Genomic DNA, 23,891 nt, shown 5'->3' with positions numbered 1-23,891 from the left:
GATTGAAGAATAACCCTGTGTGTGTCATCATCCCGTGAGTGTTGGAGCGCCGATGACCCTGCTCTGCCCTCTACACCGCAGCCTGCCGCACCGCAGCCTGCCGCACCGCAGCCTGCCGCTGTGTGTGTGTGTGTGTGTGTGTGTGTGTGTCGTGGAAACGATGTGTTACCCAACCCCGAGGAGTAGGGGCTTTTCAGGTGTGACGCCAGGGGCTCAAAGGCCATTTCATTACTGTCGCTCGGCAAGCGGGCCGCATTAAGCCCCAAAGGTCAGGTCTAATCCTGCGGCCCCTTGTGGAAAGAAAGCACCAAAACACATTTGTTAAATGTCCTCTTTAGTCTGTCACTGACTCTACTGTGGTGTACAGGGAGCAAATGGAATCTGTCTGACTCCACACTCCCAAAATTAATTTCCAAAATGAGCTAACCCAAACAACTACCGTACAGCGCAAATTTCAAGAGGTTTGCTGTTATTGGTTTACATGGAGAATCTAAGCTGTAAGCAGACACACATGCGGATATTGCCAGCATATGGAAATAGAATTCTGGGGTGAATAATGGGTGCCCAGGTTGTCAATCAGTCAGGCCATCAGTTATTCTTATTATTACACTCATCTTTAACAGAATAATTACAACTCCTCTCCTCTGAAACCCTCCCTCTCTGTGTTCCAGCTTCTCTCCTCCTGGCCCAACAGAAAGCCAACCTTACACATATGCACACACACACACACTCACACACATACTGTACATCCTCACACACTCACTACCCCTTACCCCCCACCCACACCCCCATCCCAACACCACCTCATTCACACTCTCAGAGCTACCATCCACACCCCCCATCCCCCCTTCTTGTCATTCCGGTCATCAATTTCATCCCTGATAATCATATCTGTAATCATCCTGGACGCAAATCATCCTTAGCCTTTCTGTTATTAATGTTATGCTGTGTTAATAAGCCATGTCAATGTGATGTCTTGTTAAGTTACAGTATGTGTTTGTGTAACGTACATCTGTTTGTCTGATGTAGTATTCTTGTGCATGTTGTTGTAGTGTTGCATTTTCTGTAATGTCAATGGTGTTTGCAATAAAAAAAATAAATAAATTAAAAAAAAGGAAATAGAATTCTGCTAAGCGGGTGGACTTATTTATTTGTTTTTTCCCCCCGCCTAAAATGGTATCTTGTTATCACAAGTAGAAGAATGGAGAATGTGATGTGCTGTGTGATTTAATTGTAGCAATTGACTGAGTTAGATAAGGATGTGTAATGATAATGGAATTTTCAAGTTGCCTCATTGGGTTATTGGCACTGAATAAACAATATTTCATTAATTCTTTTATTGCACCAAAGCATGTAAATATATTCAAAGCCTGCTTATGAAACAATTCAATCTGAAGCACACTCCAGTGAAGAAAAATCCGGGCTGTTGAAAACACACAATGAATTGGTATTCATAGACGGTATTCATAGGTTACACCCAACTCCAGACACTAAACAAACATTCACAGCTGGGTTTCACCAAGTACATGGGAATACGGAAAATATTTCTTTATATCAGAATTCATTTGGTTCTGGCATAGGGCTACTGGTGTCATAGCAGGGGTGATCTATGTGTTGTCTTAGAGCTGTGTTATGGGTGTGACCCAGATTTCCTTCTCAACGTACATCGACTGCTCAGGACTTTGATTTACCGCACTGTTGCAGTGCTGTTTCTCCTGAAGCCTCAACCCCTGACTTTAAATAACCTCAGTCATTAAATCAGGAAGGCACCCACAGAGAACTCACACACATGCACACACAGAAGACCCACTCACACACATCAGACAAGAACACACACTCACACACACACACACACACACACACACACACACACACACACACACACACACACACACACACACACACACACACACACACTTGCACGTGCATGTCCAGTGAGAATACAGAAATAGTTACAAAGAAAGGGAAAATGTACGGACCGAGCCCCCATAATGGCCATGTAATTACCTCAAGAGCTCCAATATCAGAATGCACATAACTGCAACAAATTGAGATCACAAATTGAACATCCAAACATGCTCAGCATCAACAACGCACTCCCCCCTCCTCCTCCTCTTCTTCCTCCACACACACACACACACACACACACACATTTGTCATGCATAACACATTAAACAGGAAACAGAAATCTCTAGCATCAGATAGAGACAAGCTCAGGCGCTGCATAATCAACTTTCACACTTGCCATCTCCCTAATGAGCCACAGCCAGGGGTAGAAGAAACATGTCATACAGGAGAAATCACCTAACTGGGCCAGAGCACAGCCAAACCAGAAGCAGAGTCTAGGACCTCCAAAGAAGCAAAAACCACCAAAACATGTAATAACCCTCGCAGCAGGTAATAGAGTGAGGAGTAGCTCTCTGCTTTAACTGGCTCTTTATACATGTTAACTTACATGGCACTATCATTACATGAGAGAGGTGTATGCCAGTTGACATAATCTTACCTGGAAAAGCATGCACACCTGGGGTCATTTGAAAGTAACATGAAAGTACATGAATATGCCTGATTAAGAAAATGTAGATTTTAGCGAGTCCATGTTTGATCAAAAATAGAAACTCCGACCCACCATTCACCCACCCACCAAGCGTCTATAATTCTTGAGGCCATTGGCACTGTATGACTCAGGACCAATCTTCTGTGAAGAGATCCATCATCAACCAGCCTGATTTTATGGCTCCTCAGAGCAACATGCCCTACGTCATATTCGGACGGCTTTTTTGCTTCAGATCATGATTATTAGTTGAAACGGGTGGGTAGAAAATTCTCTGATTTTTAAAAATAAGGGACACACCACACCAAATCAACCATCTCCGACTGGTACCCCCAAACCTGATTCAAATAACCCTTAATCAAGGCATGATTTTTCATTTTTTTTCTCTTGTCATGTAATCAGAAGCATTGTCTACATCTTAACTGTTTGTTGGTTTGAGCCTGTTCTCCTCAACCAAATCAACAAACCTGACCCGTCACTGTCACCAACACTTGCCATGAACCTACGGAGCAGACAGATGATGCAGTTCATCATTGTCATTCAGATAATACACTCACTCTTTTGGCTTCAAAAGAAATAAATAAAAAAAAAAAGTGCAGGGCAGATCTGTTCCCATGGCAACACTGCACAGTAGGTTCCTGTTGACTCGGAGAGCATCACTGTGGGGGCATTGAACTAACTGCAGTAGTCAAAGAGCCACAAGTGTTTCTGACCACAAGGTTGTGCAAATGAAAAAAAAGGAACTAAAATGGTCAGGAAAACATAAGTATATCAATTTGAGCGGTCTAAACCACAATTGAGAGCTGATGGAATGAAGAGATGAGTTCTTAAGTTATTACTTTCCTTGCGGGGAAAACATAGAAATCAATTATGGACATTTAGCCTACATATTTATGTCCATTAAACAGTTGAAAAGCAGAATATATTCCAAGAATAAACATAATCCAAACCTGCCATAGCAGATGCCATATTTTCAATAAATTTCATATCAGCTGGCATCAAATAATGTTCAGTAAAGTGTATACTGGTGATAACTGTGGTAGTAGTCTAACTGCTATGAAATATCTCCCTTTTCCAGCTTCCATTTTACTATTATGTGGCATCAATGGCATATGGTATCTAAAATTCTGTAGCTGTCATAACAAATATTATGGTTAGAATACCTTGTATGGAAGACAGAATCATAGCATTCAATGTCATAAAAATTAAATGTGTTATCAGCCATAACAAGTTTATGATGATGGAGTGTTCAAGTATTTATGTATAAGCCTACCAACAATTTATGATTACAACTGACATAGCTGAACAGGCCTTTAATTCTACATGAATAGGGCTAAATTAAATTAACTGTTACTAATGAATTGAAATGATCTCTTCAGTGGAAGACAGACTGCTACTTTAGAATAAAACGCTAGTTTAAAAGTGAACGGCCTATGTCATGTGTGCAGCTGGTCTGGCCTGTCCTTTTGTTATCTGAGCTTTAACTCACTGTGGTGTGTTTTGTGATTTCCAGTCATTGGCGTCAGTTGATTTTTTGATCTGTTGTTATGACTAAGCCCTTCTGTCCCCAGTAACAAGATCATATTTGTGACTGCGCAAATTGGCAGATGCTAGGGGCCAAATGCATCACTTAGTGGAGTGCATGAGCGTGTGGGAGAATAAATGACTAATTTTACATCACTGGTTTAGCCCTGAAATAACAATAGATGTCAGCATTTCTAAATATTAGTGCTAGTTTTATTAAATACAAAAGAGCTAGTCACTCGCTTGTTCATTAGAGGAACCAAAACAAGAGGTGATGTACATTCAGTTGTTTCATTGGCACGCATATGCTGCAACCTGGGATGTTGAGGTGTTTGTTGACATAGGCAAGCGTGGAGTTATGGCCATTGTTTAGGCTCAATTGCCCACATCAAATGAGGCTGGTGTTTTTCGTATAACAAATATGGCAACGAGCGTTAGGTCATCCAATCGTGAGGTAGTCTATTCTAGGCAAAACATATGGATTCGTTATTATAGCCTACATGTAACAAACCAAAGCCACACATGGGCTAACTGCTTTGTGTGTATTTACCTTGCAAACCAATCATCTCTGCGGATTAATCATTCTGTGATATTAACTCAAACAGGTTGTCAACCGAAATATTAAAATATCCATCTTACCATCAATGGCAAAAACCGACTGCACAAGCAGTAACATCATCCCAAACGCCAAGAGACTCTTGGTCATCACTCCTTCCTGGCCAAATATCTTGCCGTTCATCTGTACAGACAAGGTGAAGCCAATCCCAGCATCTATACATTCCGACCAACCCAGAGCCCGTGGCTTGTCATCCCCACCGGTAACCAAGATGTAGGAATGGTTACACGTAATTCTTGAGGCCATCTGTCTATCCTGTATATGCTCAACAGTATTGGACCCTCAAAAGACATTTGATAACCAGTCCTTTCCAGTTCCCAAAGTGTGGTCTTCTCCTATGTGTCGCTTTGATGGCCCGAACAGCAGCATTGAAACTTTAAAGGCGATGCGTCTTCAGCGAAGATGCCCGTCGAAACGCACACACTGGGAAATGAATGCGCCGTGCGGGCAGAGGATGCGCCCGTGTTCACAAGCTGTTCATTTTAGAGTCCATTTAGTTCGGTGTCGAAGCTGTAATGTTCCGCTCTCTGATGGTCATCCTTGCGACAGAAATAAACGCAGGCGGGGGATGGAGATGTGTCCCTTCAGAAAGAGATCACGCCTGTTACCAGAACGGTTGCGACTGAAGGCGAACAAGTGATGAGGCACAATGACAAGCAGCTAATAGAGGTTCTGACGACCTCTGCTGGGTCGAGCAGAGACCAGAATGAACGAATGAAAGATGAAGGAAAAAAACGACTTTCAAAGAGCCTAATTTTCTTCACGTTTTATGTGAGCTTTTGCTATTTTCTACCCGGTTAAGTCAAGGACAGGTTGTATAGGCCTATTACTTAAGATACAAGATATTTTATTGACAACATCAAAAAGGCAAAATGGACACGGTGGGCTGACCTTTGCATTGTTGCTTAGAATAGGCTATCCTACGAGTTCCCCTATGCGACAAATCAATACCTTGTCCTATTTCAGGGAAACATTGGTCTTTTTATAGATTCTAAATGACGGTCTCCTACAATAATTAGCTTTGAATATCGTAGACCTAGGCCTAGGCTACTGTTCTGATAGGTAAGCATTCTATTAACAAATCTACAACTTCTCATTTGGACCTAGGAAATGTAAGGATCTGGATCTGGCATTACACTGCAGTGTTTGTGTTAACATGTAAATATAATTCACACTCTGCTGTTACATAACAACCGGAAATGAGCATCAAATGGATATATGCTCTTGTACGTATTAACCCACAGGATGGCGCTGTTTTATGGTTATGGTATTTGGCAGACGCCGTTGTCCTAAGCGAATAATTATCATGTTACACAAAACAATAAAGGGAAATGTTGCACTCAGAAGGAGGAAGAAGTCACTTGAAATAATTTTGCTGCAATAGTCAGATATTTTTATTCAAAGTGATTTTTGACAATACACCATAAATTCTTAATTTTGACACTCACCAATAGTCACCAGGAAAAACCCGCTTTCTGTGACAAGTACATAAGGCTTGATCACATTGAGAAAAATAAAATCACTGAGAACTAGAGAAAAAAACGACTGCAAACTGTAAGAGACATTACATCAAGGAAAAATATATATTCCCCAGTCCTCATATTGTAAATATTGCACAGTGCAATGGCTACATGGCAAACTAATGTAGCAGGGATAAAATCAAGAGCAAAATGAATTAAGGGAGCCACAAAATATGAAAACAGTAACCGCTCATATCTAGTAAATAAAGACTATTTGCTTTGTAAATCTAAATATATTATCTATTAACAAGCAGTATGATTCAACTTTTTTCAACCTGCCTGAAATAAAAAGGAAATCCATGTAAAAATATATCTAAAGCAATCAAACCCAAGCATTAAGGATTTAGGTATAATACAGTAGCACATGAGACAAATATAAAAGACCCTGAATTTGATGTACAATAATCTCTAAACTGAAGGGGACTAAGCTAAAATGTTTGGTACTTTGAATAATAATGGTAAAAAGTCAAATAAAGCACAAATGCTATTCAGTATATTTTCTTTTGTCCTGTCCTCGAGTGCTTGACTGTATTTCATCACTGATATCTTCCTATCGGAACAAAATACATGCGGTTTTGGTAGAGCTTGTGCGAAGGCATGTCCTCTGGGTCTTGTTCTGCCTTCTTCTAACAAATGACATTTCAGAGACACAACTAACTTCAATTTGACATGCATACTAGTAAACATGACTGTATGAGCACGAGCAGTAGTATCGGTACTGTACATGTTCCTTCAGAGCTACATGCTTACACTCAGCCCAATGTCCACCAGATGAGTTTCTTAAAACTAAGGAGCTGGAGAAATAGACGCACCGAAGATCAAAACTGTGTCAGGCTGTTGGGGACAAATGGACACAAAATAAAAGGTCTGCAATTTAAAGAGTATCAACTAGACCTGTTACAGGTTAAGTAAAACAGGCTAGACATTATTCTAATTCCATGAAGTGAGAGATTTTTTTTCTCCTTTTACCCAAATTATTGTTAAGTTTTTACTTCATGTCTACATTCACAGTGTATATGTGTAAATCCTCCCAAATCCAAGATAATCATGTCTTGGGTGATTTAATCAGCATACTAATATTCCCTGATTAATATATTATTGTCTGCTCTATTGTCCGTTCATTAAAATGGTTCTCAGCATGTTCACACACAGACAGTCAAACAACTTAGAGTGAGTATGTGCATCTCTGTGTTTGAGTAGGGTGAGAGGGGGAGCTACTACGCAGATCAACGGAGATCAGGACTCCCATTCAGAACAAAAAGATCTTACTTGGTGGGAAACCCTATGCTGTTTCAAAGAGGAAAATCTCTTCTCATTTACTGAGGTCTGACTGTGCTGATGTGATTAGGGTAGGAGACAGCCGGTCTAAAAGATCTGACTGGGCAGCACATTGTGCTCTCCACTAAGTGACGAAGCGATGGGATTGGGCGGAAATTGGGCACTGGGTGCCCATTGGTTCCAAAGGCTTGTTTGCCCCTCCTCCCCGCTGCTTTAGAAAAAAGGCACAGACTCTGTGCTTTACACCCAGTAAACCAGGAGAGAAGCTCAGGGGTTTTCACAAGCAACACACCGACGAGTGACACTGGAGAATCACCAAACACGTCAACAAGTGCTCAGCAACTACACCACAAAGGCTTTGTTACGATACAATGACCTGCACAAAATCTTAATTCATCGTGGATTTGTGAGAAAGAAAAAAAGAAAAATAAAAGGATAATTTTGAGGCTTATAGTTTCTTTGAACACTGCAACTTCAGAAACGGAAAACACTAAAGCATTAATGAATATATACCCACACCAGGTTAGCTTATTGACAGGTTAACAAGTGCTTAATAGCATGTTAAAGGAACATCAGATAACTAGGTAACTCTCAATCCCACAGCATAGACAGGAAGAACAGCACTAAAAGTATACCATATCTGAGAGTCAGGAATACATAACAGTGGAGCCATCGATTGAAGCCTACAGGATAGAGCTAATCGTGTCAACAAAAGGTAGACATTAAAATAGAGTTAAATTATTGTACATCAAGACAAAGATGTGTACACACCAATGAGCCCAACGAGAACTACACTTTAAACACAGACAAGAAACAAATGTGAGGGGGGGAAAAAAAACACTCAAAACAAACCCAAACACCTTGCAATACAGTAGTCACAACAACACTCCAAACATAAAAGCCAAAATATACAGAAGCATTTAAAAAAAAAAAGGGTCTTGTTGCCTGTCCTAAGTCATAACAAAAGAACACACACTTCTATCATTAGGTGATATCAAAACCACACTTCTATTGTAATTAGACTTACACAAAAATAAGAATGCTAAGTAGGATCTACGTTAAAAATCACCTACTTTCACAGCTATTAGGAAGTGGCAATCAGTATATAGCAGCTTATCTATGATACATTCAAGATAAATGATACTACTTGCCCAAAAAGCTAAAATGTCAACCTCAACCTTTTTTTCCATTACCCACACAGAGAGACGCTTTGCCTAAAAAGTCCCACCTACGGTATACTTGTGGTATATGCAAGAACAGTAGCTACTTTGCTTGAGAAACAAGTTATGGTCTTTGGTCTTGCAAAGCATTTGATAGCAATGACAATGCAACTACTGCCAAATGACAAGAATAAAATCAAAATGAGACACAACAACTCCCTGACGGAATGTATTACAAAAAGAAGTCTATAATCGAATGGAACGATTAAGAGCACAATGTTTAACACGATCAAAAATGAGGAATAAATTGCACACAACCACACATCTCGGTAAAGCACTAAATATGTACTCCAGCAATGATTGACAGATGGAGATCAAATACTGAAAAGTATTAACAGGCTTAAATGGAAAACCAAACCAAATGAAATTGAAGGTTAACATTAATCGCGTGCCAAAGCTATAGCAAACTCTTACAACTAAAGAAAAAATAAATCATACACCCATCCTGAACACTAAAAAAAGAACGCAAGACTACAGGATTGTACTATACGTTTGTTAAAACAGTGTCAATACTGTTAACGATAATAACTATGTAAAACAGTCAAAGCACACGGCTGTGTGAAACATCCCAACGTTCTTTACTCTAGTCACTGAAGGAACCCTCTGCCCAGCATGCTGCCTCCTAAAACGCTCCTAACCCAAGTGAACACCACCACAACCGTCCTAAGCTTGAAATCACGTGAATACATGCCATCACACACATACAACGGCCTACTGTTTACGAAAAGTATCATTTTGCTCTGCTATATAACCAAAGCATAAACAACCCAATTACACGCAATACAGTATATATCAGTGAAAAGGGGACAAAGGCTTAGGGTTTCAAACGTTCCATTAACTAGCAGTCAACACAGAGCGCTAAACTGTATAAAGGCAATCTACACTGGAAGCATTTGATTTTCGCAATCCTCTTCGATAAAGACGAGCTTAAACCTGAACGTGAAGAAATTATAGAAACGCAAATCACAGATGGGAACAAAACTGAAGATGGGACTTGAAGACTGTTTTGGTCCCAAGTTGCTATAATATTAAGGGCCACATTATCAAAATGGTTCTGAGTTATTGTGTGTGCAAGAACGTGCAAGGATGTGCAAGACATGGTTTCCATAGACGCGAGCTTGCAAAATCTTGTTTTTGTCACAGGAGTGAAGGTGAAGATGAGACCCCTCAAAATGGAATTCATTAAAATACTGAATATTTCTAGCATGTGAACTCTTCTGCTGTACCACTGATTGAACCAGATGAAGAAAAATAGCCATATTCATAATATGAATTAATTACAACTCTAAAGAGTAACCACTTCATCTGATCTGCAAGTGCTGCAGTCTGGGGCCTTTCTGGAAACGCCAGGGTTGCAATGTCTTGCCACATCCAATGCAAAACTGGTAAGGCACTTTTTTGTGGGGAACTAGGTTACAATGCAGGGAGTTTCATCAGACACCAGTTTTGCTTTCCCTTCAGAAAGCAAAACACAAATAAGCACAAGATCCAGTCACTTTCTTGTGTCCATGCACAGAACATGCAGACGTTTTCGAGGGAGAGTGCCTTCGGTTGGGTCACTTAACACTGAAAACACAGCAAAGATGCTACAAAGACTAAAGGATCGGTCCCACCAGTACACTGTGAGGCTGATACACGCATATATGTGACCCAAACACGGGAGACTGGGATGGCTTCACAAGAGAAGATGTGTCTAGCACACAAGTTTCCAAGGCAACATAGAAAAATTGTCAGAGTAAAGGGTAGAAGTGGGGATGGGTGGTGTGTGTGTGTGTGTGTTTGTTTTGGTGGGAGTAGGAGGATTTTGTTATTCCTCTCATCCCTGTCAAAAAGGAGATCTGACTATACTGGGATTTTTATCAAATGTGCAAAAAGAAACACACTGTACGCGAGTTATCTAATGCATTCGCTCAGTCATACACGCACACAAACACGCAAGCACCCACACACATTCACTTTGCTTCAATCTCACATTTCAATTCATTCATTCATTCATTCATTCATTCACTTGCTTCCATAATTAACTGTAAAGCTCAAATCCATTTGCATCATCATTATCATCATCAAACTACATGGTTTTTTAAAAAAATACGAAAAGGTTCTTTTGGGTTTGTCGTAGTAGTCCCCCTCCTTCAGAATCGAAAACTGGTGAGTGGGCTGGCCGCTGTGCCGGTGGTGGCCGTGTGGTGGTTGTTGTTGGTGGTGGAGGTGGTGCTGGGGATGGAGGTGGTGGAGCGCACCAGGCGAGGCCGGGCGCTCAGGCTCAGATGTAGGGGTACTGGCTGAGCTTGGTGGGGCTGAGGGGGAAGCCGGCGTAGACGGGCGAGGCCATGAAGGAGTGCGGGGGGAAGAGCGGCTTGAACTGGCCCTGCGCCGGGTGGTGGTGGTGGTGGTGGTGGTGGTGGTGGTGGGGCTGAGTCCCACCGCGAGCGACGGGTGAGGATGCTGCAGAAGTCCGTAGGCGGGCTGCAGGACGGCGGGCCGGGAGGGGCAGGGTGAGGCCAGCAGGTGGGCCACGGTGGCCACGGAGGTGGGCGGTGGGGGATGCGGGTAGGAGAGCAGCGTGGGCGCCTGCACCGGCGGCGGAGGAGGGGCTGGGGCCGGCACCGGAGCGGAGTGGGGGGGCGGCTGGGGCGGAACCGCGCTGTGGGTGGGGCTGCCATGGGCTGCCAAGGGGAAGGCGTGAACGTGTGCGGTGGGCGGGATGTACGCCTGCGGCCGATGGGACACGTAGTTGCCATTCCACTCCTTGTGGCAGGAGCCGTAGTGCTGGACCTGGAGGAGCAGATAAGAATTCGTTCATCACTTTGGAGTGTCTGTGTCTGTGTCTGTGTCTGTGTCTGTGTCTGTGTCTGTGTCTGTGTCTGTGTCTGTGTCTGTGTCTGTGTCTGTGTCTGTGTCTGTGTCTGTGTCTGTGTCTGTGTCTGTGCTGCTGACCTGGCGAAGCCAAAATGCTGCTTCATCTGCTGAAAGGCCAGTCATCTGGTGGTGGGCAGAATGGGGGTGGAGAAGTGGCTCAGCCGTGCGGGGACGCAGCGCCCTCTGGACTGGCATAAGGACTCTAAGACTGAGAGAGAACGAGAAAAGGAAGGAAGGAGAGAGAGAGAGAGAGAGAGAGAGGGGGGGAGAAAGAGAGAGAGAGAGAAAGAAAAGGAAGAAGAGAGAGAAAAGGAAGGAGGGAAAGAGAAAAGGAGGGAAGGAGAGAGAAAAAAATAGACATACAGAAAGACAGAGGCAGAGACAGAGACAGAAAGAGAAAGAGAGAAGAGATGGACAAACACAGAGAGAAAGACAGACCAACGAGTAGACAGTGAAAGAAGGAGAGGGAGAAAGAGAGGACAGATGCAGACCAACAACAAATAAGGTCAAATGGAAAACAACACAGCTCTTGGTGGAAAAACAGAGAGGCAGAAAAAGGGCTGCGACTGGAAATAATAGGTTGGCAAACACAAGTGCTAATCTTGGACATCAACTGCTAAGGTTGGCTACGAGGAGATTGAAAGACCATGTTGTGTCCAGCAGAACAACAACTTGTGCTTTCTGAGGAGACACAAAAAGAAAATGACTAAGACAAATAGGTAACAGATGCTTGAAGATGGCCTTAAGAGCGTGTTCTTCATGCCACTGTTGCACGGCATGAAAACGGACTCGGGTGAACAAGGGTCCTGTTCGCAGTGTCTATAAAGATATTATATTGCCACAGACCCTCTCCGCATGTGCAGTATTTCCTGATTGAGCCAGCCTCGTTCTAACAAGGGCCAGGGCAGCCGATACCAGGCTGCAGGAGTGAATTCATGAGGGCTGCGTGAGAGCGCAATATTAACTTTATAGCATGCCCTGAAGAGAGGAGAGGAATATACTGAGAATGCCACAGGGGAAGAGGAATGCACTTGGTGACTTGTCTGCAAATAAAGGACAAAACAGGCACACGCACACAAGAGTGAACAAGAGGGGCGGCTGCTGAGAGATATCGAGAGATATCACAGAGAAGACCAGAAAACGCAACAGTGGAAATTCAAACAAAACGAAACAAAACAAAAGAAAAAAAAAAAAAAAAAAAAAAAAAAAAAAAAAAAAAAAACAGCGTCCACTCAAAGACTGCTGGGCACCGTGTGGTGGCGTGAGCCATCCGACACATGTTACCCATAATCACCTGTGGTGGCCCCGAGGACCAACTAATGTGTGGTAAGCCCGTGGCTCGCCTCTATGACCTGTGGGAGCAGAGACGGGCGGGGGCAAGATGATGCTGGGTCGCACCCTCGACCAAACAAGCACAACCCACTACACTTCATACTTTAGAAACCAAACAAGAGAAATCAATCAATCACATGCGTACTCTGGGAAATCCCTAATATCTGACTACACGACCCCATGACCTGCCATTTTAATGACTAATTTCACTGCCATATAATCACGTCCAAAGGGATATGTTCAGGCAGGTGCACACTTCAAGCCACCATAGACAAGAATTTAAATATACGTATCTTAACATAAGAAGTTGTTGCGATTACAGAGGCCAAAAGGGCCGCTAAATTACGAGACACTGACATTGTTTTTTCTTTCAATGTCATCAAAGATTACGACTTAACAGTGGAGAGCCATTGTCTCAGGTGCTATACTACTCCTGTTGATCTACAGGCTACGGACACTAGAGGGCTTTCAGCAGTGCGCCATGAGATGGACTCACCTGTGCTGGCCAGCCGCTCGTCTGGAATGGAGTTGTTGTTGTTGTGGACCCGCATGGGCGGCACCGCCACGGTCCTGACAGGGGGCTTGTTGTTGCCGCCGCGCTCCGAGGTAGAGGCCAGCGGCGCAGGCCGGCTCTCGCTGTTCTGATTGGCCAGGTAGGGCGCCTGGGAGTAGGGGCTGCCGCCGGGGCCCTGCGAGGAGTCAGAGGCTGGCGAGCCGTCCACCGTCTCACGGCCGCTCTCGTTGCCGTCGTCCTCGGACATGCTGCAGGGGACACAGGACGCACAAGTTACCATCTGCCTCTTTAAAAGTCCAAACATTTAAAGCAACACTGCAAATGTGGTGAGCAGCATTCTAGGCAAAACTAAATGCTTTGAATAATACCACTCTGGGGCTGTGGACATTTGAGATGGCGTTCACTACTAACTAACAGTATCAGAAGAGAAGTAGCCTACAGTAGCCTCATTCCACACTCCTGTGCTTCACCACCGTCCTACCTGTTGGCTCTCTTGCAGGGCTCAGGGCTGGACTGGTCCGAGGCCGAGGAGCTGGTGCTGAGGCTGCTGTCGGGGCTGCTGAGGGAGCACACGCGCTGCATGTTCAGAGTGCTCTCACACGCCTCGCACTCCGCACTGCCCACACACCTGCACACACACACACACGGAGTTAACTCGACTGTATCAAAAATGCTCTAGATTGATTCTTTACAATGTTGTTTCATGCATTCTTCAAGGGTGGTGAGGAGGTCCATGGGGACCATTCAGGGGTTGAAAAGCCCAATTGTATCAACACACAGTGGTGTGTATTTGCAGTGAGCGCACCTTCGAGGGCTGTCCTCCCCGTCGTAGGGGTCGCTGCTGATGCTGATCACGCTGCTCGTGGGACTGGGCGAGTCGGCGATGACTATCGTCTGCTGCTGAGGCCGTCGTTCTCTCCCCCGCTGCCACCGTTGATGATGCTGACGGCGACGGTGGTGATGATTCCTGCGCCGACCATCGTCAGAGTCCCGTTCTACACGGCAGCTGTCCTCAGTCTCGGAGCCCACCCCCGCGGCCAACGAGCTGGCAGGCAGCTGCAGGACATCCTCGACCCCCGCACTCCGAGGCCTGTCCATCATCTTTGGAGAGGGGCGATACGTGGTGGCCAGGGGGTCCGCACTATGGGAGACGTTGATACTCCTGAATGACCAAGTGAGACATCAAGTGTTACAAATTAAATCTAAGTTTATACTTGAGATAAAACCAGGAAGAGACACCACTATGGAGGTGAAACAAACACTAACTGGTGTCAGTTTCAGGGTTCCCGCTCTAAGTCCAAAATTCCATGCCTTTTCCCTGACAAAAAACTGAATTTCCATTATTTACTATATAATGATTGATAATATACCGCCGACCAATGATATCAGCGCAGCCACGTAACATTCAAGAATCTTTTACCTTTTTTAGACTGGGAGATGAATAAATGGGCATTAAATAAACAAGGTTGGGCTACTAAAGAAAGCAGTAAAGCTAATAACCATATATACAAGTTTCAAGTTCAAGTGTCATGTTTTATTGTCGCATATACTGCAATACAGCTACATTCTTATGCCACAGTTGCAGTAGTGCAAGGATAAAAGGGCTAAATAAACACAGGGGGGGCATAAATAAAGGGAGTTGTAGGAGAGACTGTACAGTACCACACATAGCCAAACTATCCATACATGCAAACATTATACAGCCACAGCCACAGCCACACACACACACAGACAATACTTGCATGCAAGGCATAAATAAAACCTCAGGCTCATAGGCATGGAACATGTACATTTAGGATTCTGACAGCTTGTGGAAAAAAAACTCTGTTTATGAATCTCTGTCTATGGTGTGGGTGGTAATGCTCCGGTAGCGCTTGCCAGAGGATACTGGCAATATTAAATTCAATACACCAATTCTGCATGGAAATATTTGTATTAATGTGTTTTGGCAAGTACATTTTAAACTGCTACAATAAAATTCCATGATATTCCAGAAATTCCATGACCCGTGGGAACTAATGTCACATCCAGCAAGACGCAAAAACACACACGCATTCACCAAGTGTGGCGTCAACACTCTAACTTAAAAATACACCCTCACTACCAAACAGAGTAGGGAAAGGGAAAAAAGCAAACACCATAAAGAATGCATTAATAGTAATATTAAAAAAAGATTGAAAATCAAATTGAATTGAATCGTGACTTTAGAATCTAAAATTACATCGAAATCGAGGATTTGGAGAAACGTGACACCCCTAGTGGGAACCCTGCAGTTTAAGCTTTTCCCAGTTTTCTCTTAGGAACAACTGGCTAAGTCTGCTGACAATTTAAATCAGCCGACTAATTTAACCTCTAGACTACATACAAACATCAAACACAAATACACTACACACACTGAATAGATAGAGGACTATGAGAAGACATTCAATAACAAAAGTATATAGATCATATACAGTAAAGGACTGCACCATGAATGACAAACAATATTATTTAAGTATCATTAGATTACAGAACATAACCAGTTCTCACCTGTTCAGGCTGGGGTTACCCCTCTTGTTGGCTGGCTGGGGCCACACCACATGTGCGATGCCAATGTTTATTGGTTGGTGAGCAGAGACTGCCATTTGGTTTGGTAAGAGAGGTTGCTGCATCACAGAGCCGTAATGGCTGCTGTGCGGCTGTACTTTCCTAGGAAACAGCCACAAGGAGAACCAGGTTACAGAACTAATTAAACTGTCAAAGCAACGCAATCTTGTGTGGGCCATCTTCATTTCAGCAGCGGTCACGCGGAGCGTCCAGTCTTTGTTAAGGTGGGATATACTCACCCCCACTCTCCAAGCCGTTGTGGGCCTGCCATGCTGTCAGATGCCAGAGTGGTGGCAGGAGGGGGCACCTGCTGCCAGGTTGGCACCAGGATCTGAGGGGTCCGGTTTGACCACGGCTGCTGCACAGATTACACAGGACGGTGAGGAGGGAGGGAAAACAACAACGTGAAAAGGGGTCTGTTTGTGCCTGCAGCTGATGACCGAGGCATCGTTTACAGGTCAATGAATGCTGAACACATCGATCAGAACCTGCACATCTTATTCATGTTGCTCTGCCTATGCCAGGTTGCTCTGAGAGAAACTGCGTGGTCTCACCTGGGCAATGACTCCTGGCCTCATGGTGATGGGCTGAATGGCTGGAGCTTGTGTGACCAGGGGAATGGCGCTCTCCATTCTAACAGGGTAGGCTGTCGGCTGGCTCGGGTTCGAGGGGATTCCTTTACAAGAGAACCAAACGAAGTCTCAAAGAAGCACTTTTGAAACCAAGTGAATGCAAAAGAGGGAAATGTTTCCCCAGGAAGCAGCAACGACTTTTTTTTTTTTTTAATTGGTCCATGTTAAAAGATACTTCGGAGGAATTAAGGACACAAAAAGATGTATAGGCCAATCGGGTGCAACACTATGACTACGTCACACTAAAGCAATGGTCACATAGCACTTCATTCTGTAACACACTGATGCATGAGGATATAAAGTGAGATGGATTTGATCTGGCATAAGTCAGTGGAGCAGTGAACCTTGTAGGGCTGGAGGGCAGAGGATGAGGGCTTGCTGGAAGGAGTCGTTGCAGCCAAACTGAGCATTTCCTGCCTGGATGGGGATCCCAGGATGAAGCACAGATGGAGCAGATGGAGCTAAAGACTGAGAGGAGAGAGGGAGGCAGAGGAGGGGAAAAGGGAAGAGAGACGTTACACAGAGAGAGAGAGAGAGAGAGAGGGGAGAGAGAGAGAGAGAGAGAGAGAGAGATATTACAACACTGTGTATGATTTTTGATTCTAGCGGGATTTTCACATGGCCTTTACTGACATTTACAGACTGGGAACTTCCACAGTGAGACTCACTGCCTAACGAGTGGGTGTTGAGTGTCAAGACACTTGTGGTGAGAACCTCTTATCAAAACTTTAGTTCAGAAAGCCTCAGTGCACATGGCTGCATTATTGGTCTTTATTACTGAGCTTAACCTACAAGCCAAACAAACACTTTGAAAAACTCCTCCATTTGTGATTTGAAAAGGGATGCTGAAATCATTGGGTGCAATACAAGGATCAGCCACTTGATGGCAACATTACACCACAGAAAAAAGCCTAAACCTGTTTCCAGCTGCTATTAGGTGTAGGAACAAGTGCCTTGAGAAAATTTTAATTGATTTTGGCACTAGATAATATTTAACGGAATTGATTTGTATCTAACACATAATCCCATGACTCTGAGGAGGCAGTAGCTTACCTGTGAGTGAACGCAGGCCATCTTGTTGTAAGCCACACTTATATTGGGGGTATTGGGCAAAGCGACTGGTCTCATTGATGGTGCCTTGTTGCGACTGAGAGTATCATATGAGTTAGACTTCGTCTGACACATATCCATGATGTGTAAACACGATTGCACACTAAAAGGGAAAAAAAGTGTGTTAGAGACAGGGCCAGAGAATACAGTAGACGAGGGTCTGCCTGGTGTAAATCAGATTATTTGAATTCTACTTGCATGAAGTTCCATAAAGTCTCATCGGTTTTTAAGTTTAGTAATCTGAACAGCCTGAGACAGTGTGGCATGCACTCCAAGACAAATGGTTGTTCATGCTTATTTTTGTTGCTATTGTTTTATGACGGTTCCTAGGCTGACCCTTAAACTGTTTGTCATGTGCCACAACAAAATTTGCAGTACATCTTGTGCAATATCACATTCGTGCAAGTAAAGGGCAGCTGAATTTTATTTGCAAATTAGTCCTTTGAGTAACTGAGTACACATGACTCGAATGAATGACGCACTGGTTACTGTGGGGGAAGTCGAAGAGGTGCTGCATAGTGAGGAAGGGGTGGGTGAGAGCGTCTCCAGGGGTCAGCCTCTGGTCAGCGTCGATCAGTAGCATGGCCTTCAGGAGGTCCACAAACTCTCTACGGTCCGCCTTCTCAGCCAGCTGGTCGGCCCCCTCCATGCTCAGAACCATGTTCACCTGCAAGGGGCGTTTGAAGAGAAACACTCACATTTGGCCAAGGGTTGAGAGAGAGAGATAGAGAGAGAGCGAGACAGACAGACAGACAGACAGACAGACAGACAGACAGAAAGAAAGAGAGAGACAGACAGACAGACAGACAGACAGACAGACAGACAGACAGAGAGAGAGAGAGAGACAGACAGACAGACAGACAGACAGACAGACAGACAGACAGAAAGAAAGAAAGAAAGAAAGAAAGAAAGAAAGAAAGAAAGAAAGAAAGAAAGAAAAGAAAGAAAGAAAGAAAGAAAGAAAGAAAGAAAGAAAGAAAGAAAGAAAGAAAGAGAGAGAGAGAGAGAGAGAGAGAGAGAGAGAGAGAGAGAGACACAGACAGACAGACAGACAGACAGACAGACAGAGAGAGAGAGAGAGAGAGCTATGCAGCATAACCTGATACATGGAGAGCTTAAAGCTCTGTAGCTCTGTATGAACAGCATGGGTGGATGGAGAGATGGAGAGGTAAAGAGGGTTGTTTAGGCACTTACGTGTCCAATATCATCCAGACAGCTAAAGATGTACTTCCTGGCCTCCTTCGATTTCAAGCCTGTCTCTGCCTCGTGCTCCTCTGTCGTCTGCAAAACAGGGAAAACACACATAGAGACACATTAGAGAGGTATACAAGACGGTCAATAATGATGAAATGCAATACAGCAACACAAAGGAGAGTGAGGCCGAGACGAGTCCATACCTTCAGCCTCCATGCAGCGTAGGGCGAGTCAGACTCTCTAGAGAAGAAGCGAGGGGTTTTGGTCCCTGAATTCAGTAGGTGCTCCCCTGGCACACCTTGTGTTTGGGAAATGTAGCGAATCTGCAGAGGGCACAGAGAGATCGCAGGTGAGCTTTGCAGACATTTTTGAGAATTTCACAGAATATCCCTGTGTGAAGTTCCATGTGCAGCTTCGTAAAACACTTATACAGTAATTTCCTGTGTATTAGCCGCATTGTGTAAACTGCAAGACAGTGTTTTATGCAAGTAAAAAAAAAACACAACATCTTAATACCATATTAACTGCCCCATGTATTTACCTCATAGCTGAGGAAATTCTTGCAAAAACAATGTATAAACCAGGGCTAATAGTTGGGAAAATACAGTAGTGTATTAATTGCCAGATTTAGTTGTGGAACAAGCAATACTTCTACTTCTTGTCTCTCTGTAACTATCTATGGAAAAGAGTTCTGCTCCTGTTCTATCTGCACTAACTAGTACATGAACGTGATTTTCCATATGAAGGAAACATTATGACTACTCTGGACACTCTGTACCCTCACCAGCACCCATCTTAGCTAACAACTGATACTATCTGTGGGTTTCTCCAGATGACCAGCATTACTGCCAAGTCAGGCCACTTTTTCAGCCGTCAAGATGAGGGTGAAAACAGCTCTTTTGTAGTCATAGACTAGAGATTTCCACAGCCCATTATTTATAAATCAAAAACCTTTCATTTCAAACTTTAGCCGTTTCCATTTATAACCTGAGAACATTTCAAATATAGCCTGACAAACCCCAGCTGCCGGAGATGGTGACCTATTATTCCCTTTATAGTCCAGAGTTTAAAGAGTTGACAATAAGTAAGCCAAAGGAATTCACTAGGCTATTTATACACGATGCATACACAAAACTATCACCACTGACCATCCGCTGTCTCTGCTACTTGGAGTGAGTGTGTGTGTTTGTGTAAGAGAGAGAGAGACAGAAAGAGAGACAGACAGACAGACAGAGAGAGAGAGAGAGAGAGAGAGAGAGAGAGAGAGAGAGAGAGAGAGAGAGAGAGAGAGAGAGAGAGATTTTGCATTACAGTAACTCTGTGTTGGGACCCTGACTGATGCGCTGATGCCCAGACTGTCGGTCATCTGGAGTTGTACAGCACAGGATGAAGAGCCTCTTAAATGAGCAGGCTAACAACCTTTCTACCATCCTCAGTAAGGAATAAACAGAAAAACTAACATGGAAGTAGGGCATTTCAAGAGAGAAAGAGCCGTATGTGACAGCAGTACATTATTGTGTACTTGTTTGCTCATAAGTGATAATCAAACAACACTCTGATACCCATGCAGAATGCAAAATGCAAATTAATGCAAAATGATAATGACCATGACAATGACAGCCCCCCAAGAGGTTTCACTCCAACAAATCCGGCCCACTACCTAATATGAGTTTGACAAGGTCAAAGGTCATTTTCACTCTCCCTTGCTAAAGCGCAAAATGGTTTGGTCCGCCTGCACAACGAATAAGGCATCTCATTTTGTTTACGTAGTTGAGCATCGCTAATAGTGGGCAGCTAATTGTTGTGCTGCTGGTACAATGTCTTTCTCCAAGAAAATCCGGCCCACTACCTAATTGGAGTTTGACAAGGTCTAAGGTCATTCTCACTCTCCCTTGCTAAAGCGCAAAATGGTTTGGTCCGCCTGCACAACGATTCATAAGGTATCTCATTTTGTTTACGTAGTTGAGCATTGCTAATGGACAGCTAATTGTTGTGCTGCTGGTACAATGTCTTTCTCCAAGAAAACCAAGCTGGATTACCAAAAAAACAAAGGCAAAAACAGGAAAAAGAGAGGGATCAAAATGAGGGGAAACAGCTGCTAATAAACTTCTTTCCAAAGAAAGGTGAGCACACACGTAAAGACACGAAATCCCATGGTGTTAAACTTCTTGAAGGTCTCCGCAATAGAACTGAGACAACCCATTGAGAGAGCGAAAAATACAGTTCCTAGGTTACAGGTAGGCTTATCTCATGATCCACATGCTGATCATTGTAGTGGTTCCAGGCGCAAATTTCCTCCTTCATTTCCCCTTCCTTTCTTTTCATTTGTCGTTAGGCTTAACTTTTTTTTTTACTCAGTAACGGATGGGATTTGTGATGTAGCGAAGTACAATACTTCACTCAAAAGGTAATCAAGTAAAAATAAAAGTACCATTTTTAAAAACTACTTAAACAATACAAAATACACAAAAAAACTACTCAATACAGTAACGTGAGTAAATGTAATTATACAGTTACTTTCCACCTCTGTAGCATTGTTGATATTTCAGTTCCAAAGAAAATCAAATTACATCGATTCCTCTCCTCCCAAAGTAACACTGTAGGTCCTACACCTCTCCTCCTAAAATAAATGGTAGGCTCTGTTTTAAGCTACTGCACCAGGATTGTGTAGGCCAGTGGTCCCCAAACTACGGCCCGCCACCTCATTTTGGGTGGCCCCCCAAAACATGTCCGTGGTATATAGCAACCAGCCCGCACGGGAGTACGACATCGTCAAACTATAACCTCCGTAATTTCCCTATTCATTCTCTATGGCGAGTCTTAACAGTACACATGTAATACTCTTTTTGTCCACTGGTGGTTATTTTGGCGCTGTTTAGCCTATAGATTAAATGTAATGGAATATTCAACTAAGGTAGACTGCTGTTGTTCACAGCACTAAGCTATTTATGGTTACTGATATACTCCGAGTCTCTGGCCCTCTCTTAGAGCCAGGCATAGTAAGCTGGCCCTCGGAAGAAAAAGTTTGGGGACCACTGGTGTAGGCTAACCGGCTACAACACTAGTTTTAAAAGCGCTCACACTAAATGGAGAGCTAAGGTTAAAATACGGACTGTGCCTTAAAATTGGTGAGATGGCATCCTGAAATATGTTTTAGACAAGGGGCCAAGGTTCACCGAGGTGAACGGCTGGACAAACGCGTAAATGACAAGGTAAACTAAACAATGTAGTAGGCCTAAGGTAGACAGGCTTTGTGGTTAAAACTATGAAAACCGGTAAGGTTAGGCTAGTCTGTCACAGTTAACTTCAAGCACAGCTTACACGCGCAGCATGACGAGATTCATTATCGGAAAATCCTGACAGCGAACCCGATGCAAAGCCAAAACGAGAAAAAAACTTCATACATAATGTCTTTAAATCAATTTGTTGACCTGTACTGTTTCATGGCTTCTGCTGAGAAACTAGTTCGCCACACACACTCACACTGAACTTGAATCAAGCATTCTTCAGAACGCAGCTGAACGCGCCCCGACTGCTTTCACTTTCAATTATATAAACGGAATAGGCCCACTAGGCCAGCGGTCCCCAACCACCGGGCCGTAGCCTACGACATGAGTTTAAAAAAAAATGCATGCAAACTAAACTAAATTTAATTCGCAATAATGTCAAGTTTTTACATGGCATAGGTCTATATGCAGTTGTTTGATTGCACGCATGTTTGCATTTTGCAAGGTCTATTTTCTTACGTCTGTCTGTCCCGCCTTCAACACTTTTACATATTGCCTTCAGCGCTGCGCAGCCTCAGGTCAGCTCACTTCACCTTCTTGGCGAACGGTAGTGTCACACGAAGTAAGCTAAACTGCTAGAATGAGCAACAAAAAGCAAGCATCTTTAGCAGGTCACTGGCCAGAGTGTTTGAGTTGCGAGAGCCGCTGCAGAGATTTCTTACAGAAAAAAAGTCACCGTTAGCTGCACATTTTAGTGAGCAGTACTTCCCATCCTCCAAAGATCCACGGCAAACCAATGAGTGGGTCCGCAACCCATTTGTCAATATCCCGAATAGTCCTAACTTGTCAGCGCAGGAGGAAGAGCAGTTGATCGAAATTGCAAATGACGGTGGTCTTAAGAGTGTGTATAAGGAAACCTCTCTGGCGGGTTTTTGGATCAAAACCAAAGCAGAATATCCCGAGATAGCCGCGAAAAAAGCTGAAAACGTTGCTACCATTTCCCACCATTATCTATGCGAGGCGGGTTTTCGCAATGACTGCAACTAAGACCAAATTGCGCAATTGACTGGACACTGAGGGTGTCACTGTCTTCCATCACCCCCAGATGGAACCTTCTTGTTGCAGGGAAACAAGCACTGGGCTCCCACTGATTATATTCGTAATGCACGTTTAGTTCCCATGTTTTGTTCCCATATTTTGTTAATCATGTTCACACTTATAGATGTAGCTTCAAGTTGTTCAATATTCATAGTTCATATTGTTCAATTTTCACTTCTTCAAGTTCACGTTTTTCACATGTTTAAGAGATTGTTACCTTCACTGTTCATACATAACTGGAGCTAGTTCTTTTCAAGTAATGCATGCACAACACATATGGAATATGGAACATGGAACCCTGACCCCCACCGGTCCGTGAAAAAAAAAAATAGGAATCAAAACCGGTCCATGGTACATAAAAGGTTGGGGACCCCTGCACTAGGCTACTTGCAGCGGCGTGATATTCGGAAAGATGTGAAGCACAAAACCCGTCGTCATTGTCAGCGGCCTGTTATAACAATGGCCTGACTTATACAGAAATATAGTCTACCACTCACCCACAAACAACAGCAGAACAACAGGTGCTACCAGGTGCTTTCCCTCCCTTTAAAAAGGCCAGGGTTTTGTGGTAGAGTGTAGTAGTGAGACATGGTAGACGGTAGCCGTTTGCTGACTGGGCAAACACAG

At 43.6% G+C, this 23,891-nt stretch overlaps 2 protein-coding genes across 2 annotated transcripts in view; both read right to left on the bottom strand.

Moving 5' to 3' along the window:
- Positions 1-5,409, bottom strand: part of kiaa1549la (KIAA1549-like a) — a 38,763-nt gene extending 33,354 nt beyond the window's left edge. The window contains 1 exon segment of the mRNA XM_048257292.1: positions 4,718-5,409. Coding sequence (XP_048113249.1) covers positions 4,718-4,940 — 223 coding nt within the window. The 5' untranslated portion in view covers positions 4,941-5,409.
- Positions 5,410-10,504: 5,095 nt separating this feature from the next.
- hipk3a (homeodomain interacting protein kinase 3a) overlaps positions 10,505-23,891 on the bottom strand; it is a 36,299-nt gene continuing 22,912 nt past the window's right edge. The window contains 14 exon segments of the mRNA XM_048257179.1: positions 10,505-11,100; positions 11,103-11,507; positions 11,693-11,779; positions 13,400-13,665; positions 13,899-14,045; positions 14,223-14,579; positions 15,947-16,105; positions 16,243-16,361; positions 16,558-16,679; positions 16,980-17,103; positions 17,689-17,848; positions 18,228-18,412; positions 18,940-19,026; positions 19,143-19,262. Coding sequence (XP_048113136.1) covers positions 10,976-11,100; positions 11,103-11,507; positions 11,693-11,779; positions 13,400-13,665; positions 13,899-14,045; positions 14,223-14,579; positions 15,947-16,105; positions 16,243-16,361; positions 16,558-16,679; positions 16,980-17,103; positions 17,689-17,848; positions 18,228-18,412; positions 18,940-19,026; positions 19,143-19,262 — 2,463 coding nt within the window. The 3' untranslated portion in view covers positions 10,505-10,975.

This window comes from Alosa alosa, chromosome 11, assembly GCF_017589495.1.
Source record: "Alosa alosa isolate M-15738 ecotype Scorff River chromosome 11, AALO_Geno_1.1, whole genome shotgun sequence".
Lineage (NCBI taxonomy): Eukaryota > Metazoa > Chordata > Actinopteri > Clupeiformes > Clupeidae > Alosa > Alosa alosa.
The sequence above is the reverse complement of the archived record's forward strand: the minus strand, read 5'-3'. Positions and strand labels throughout refer to the sequence as shown.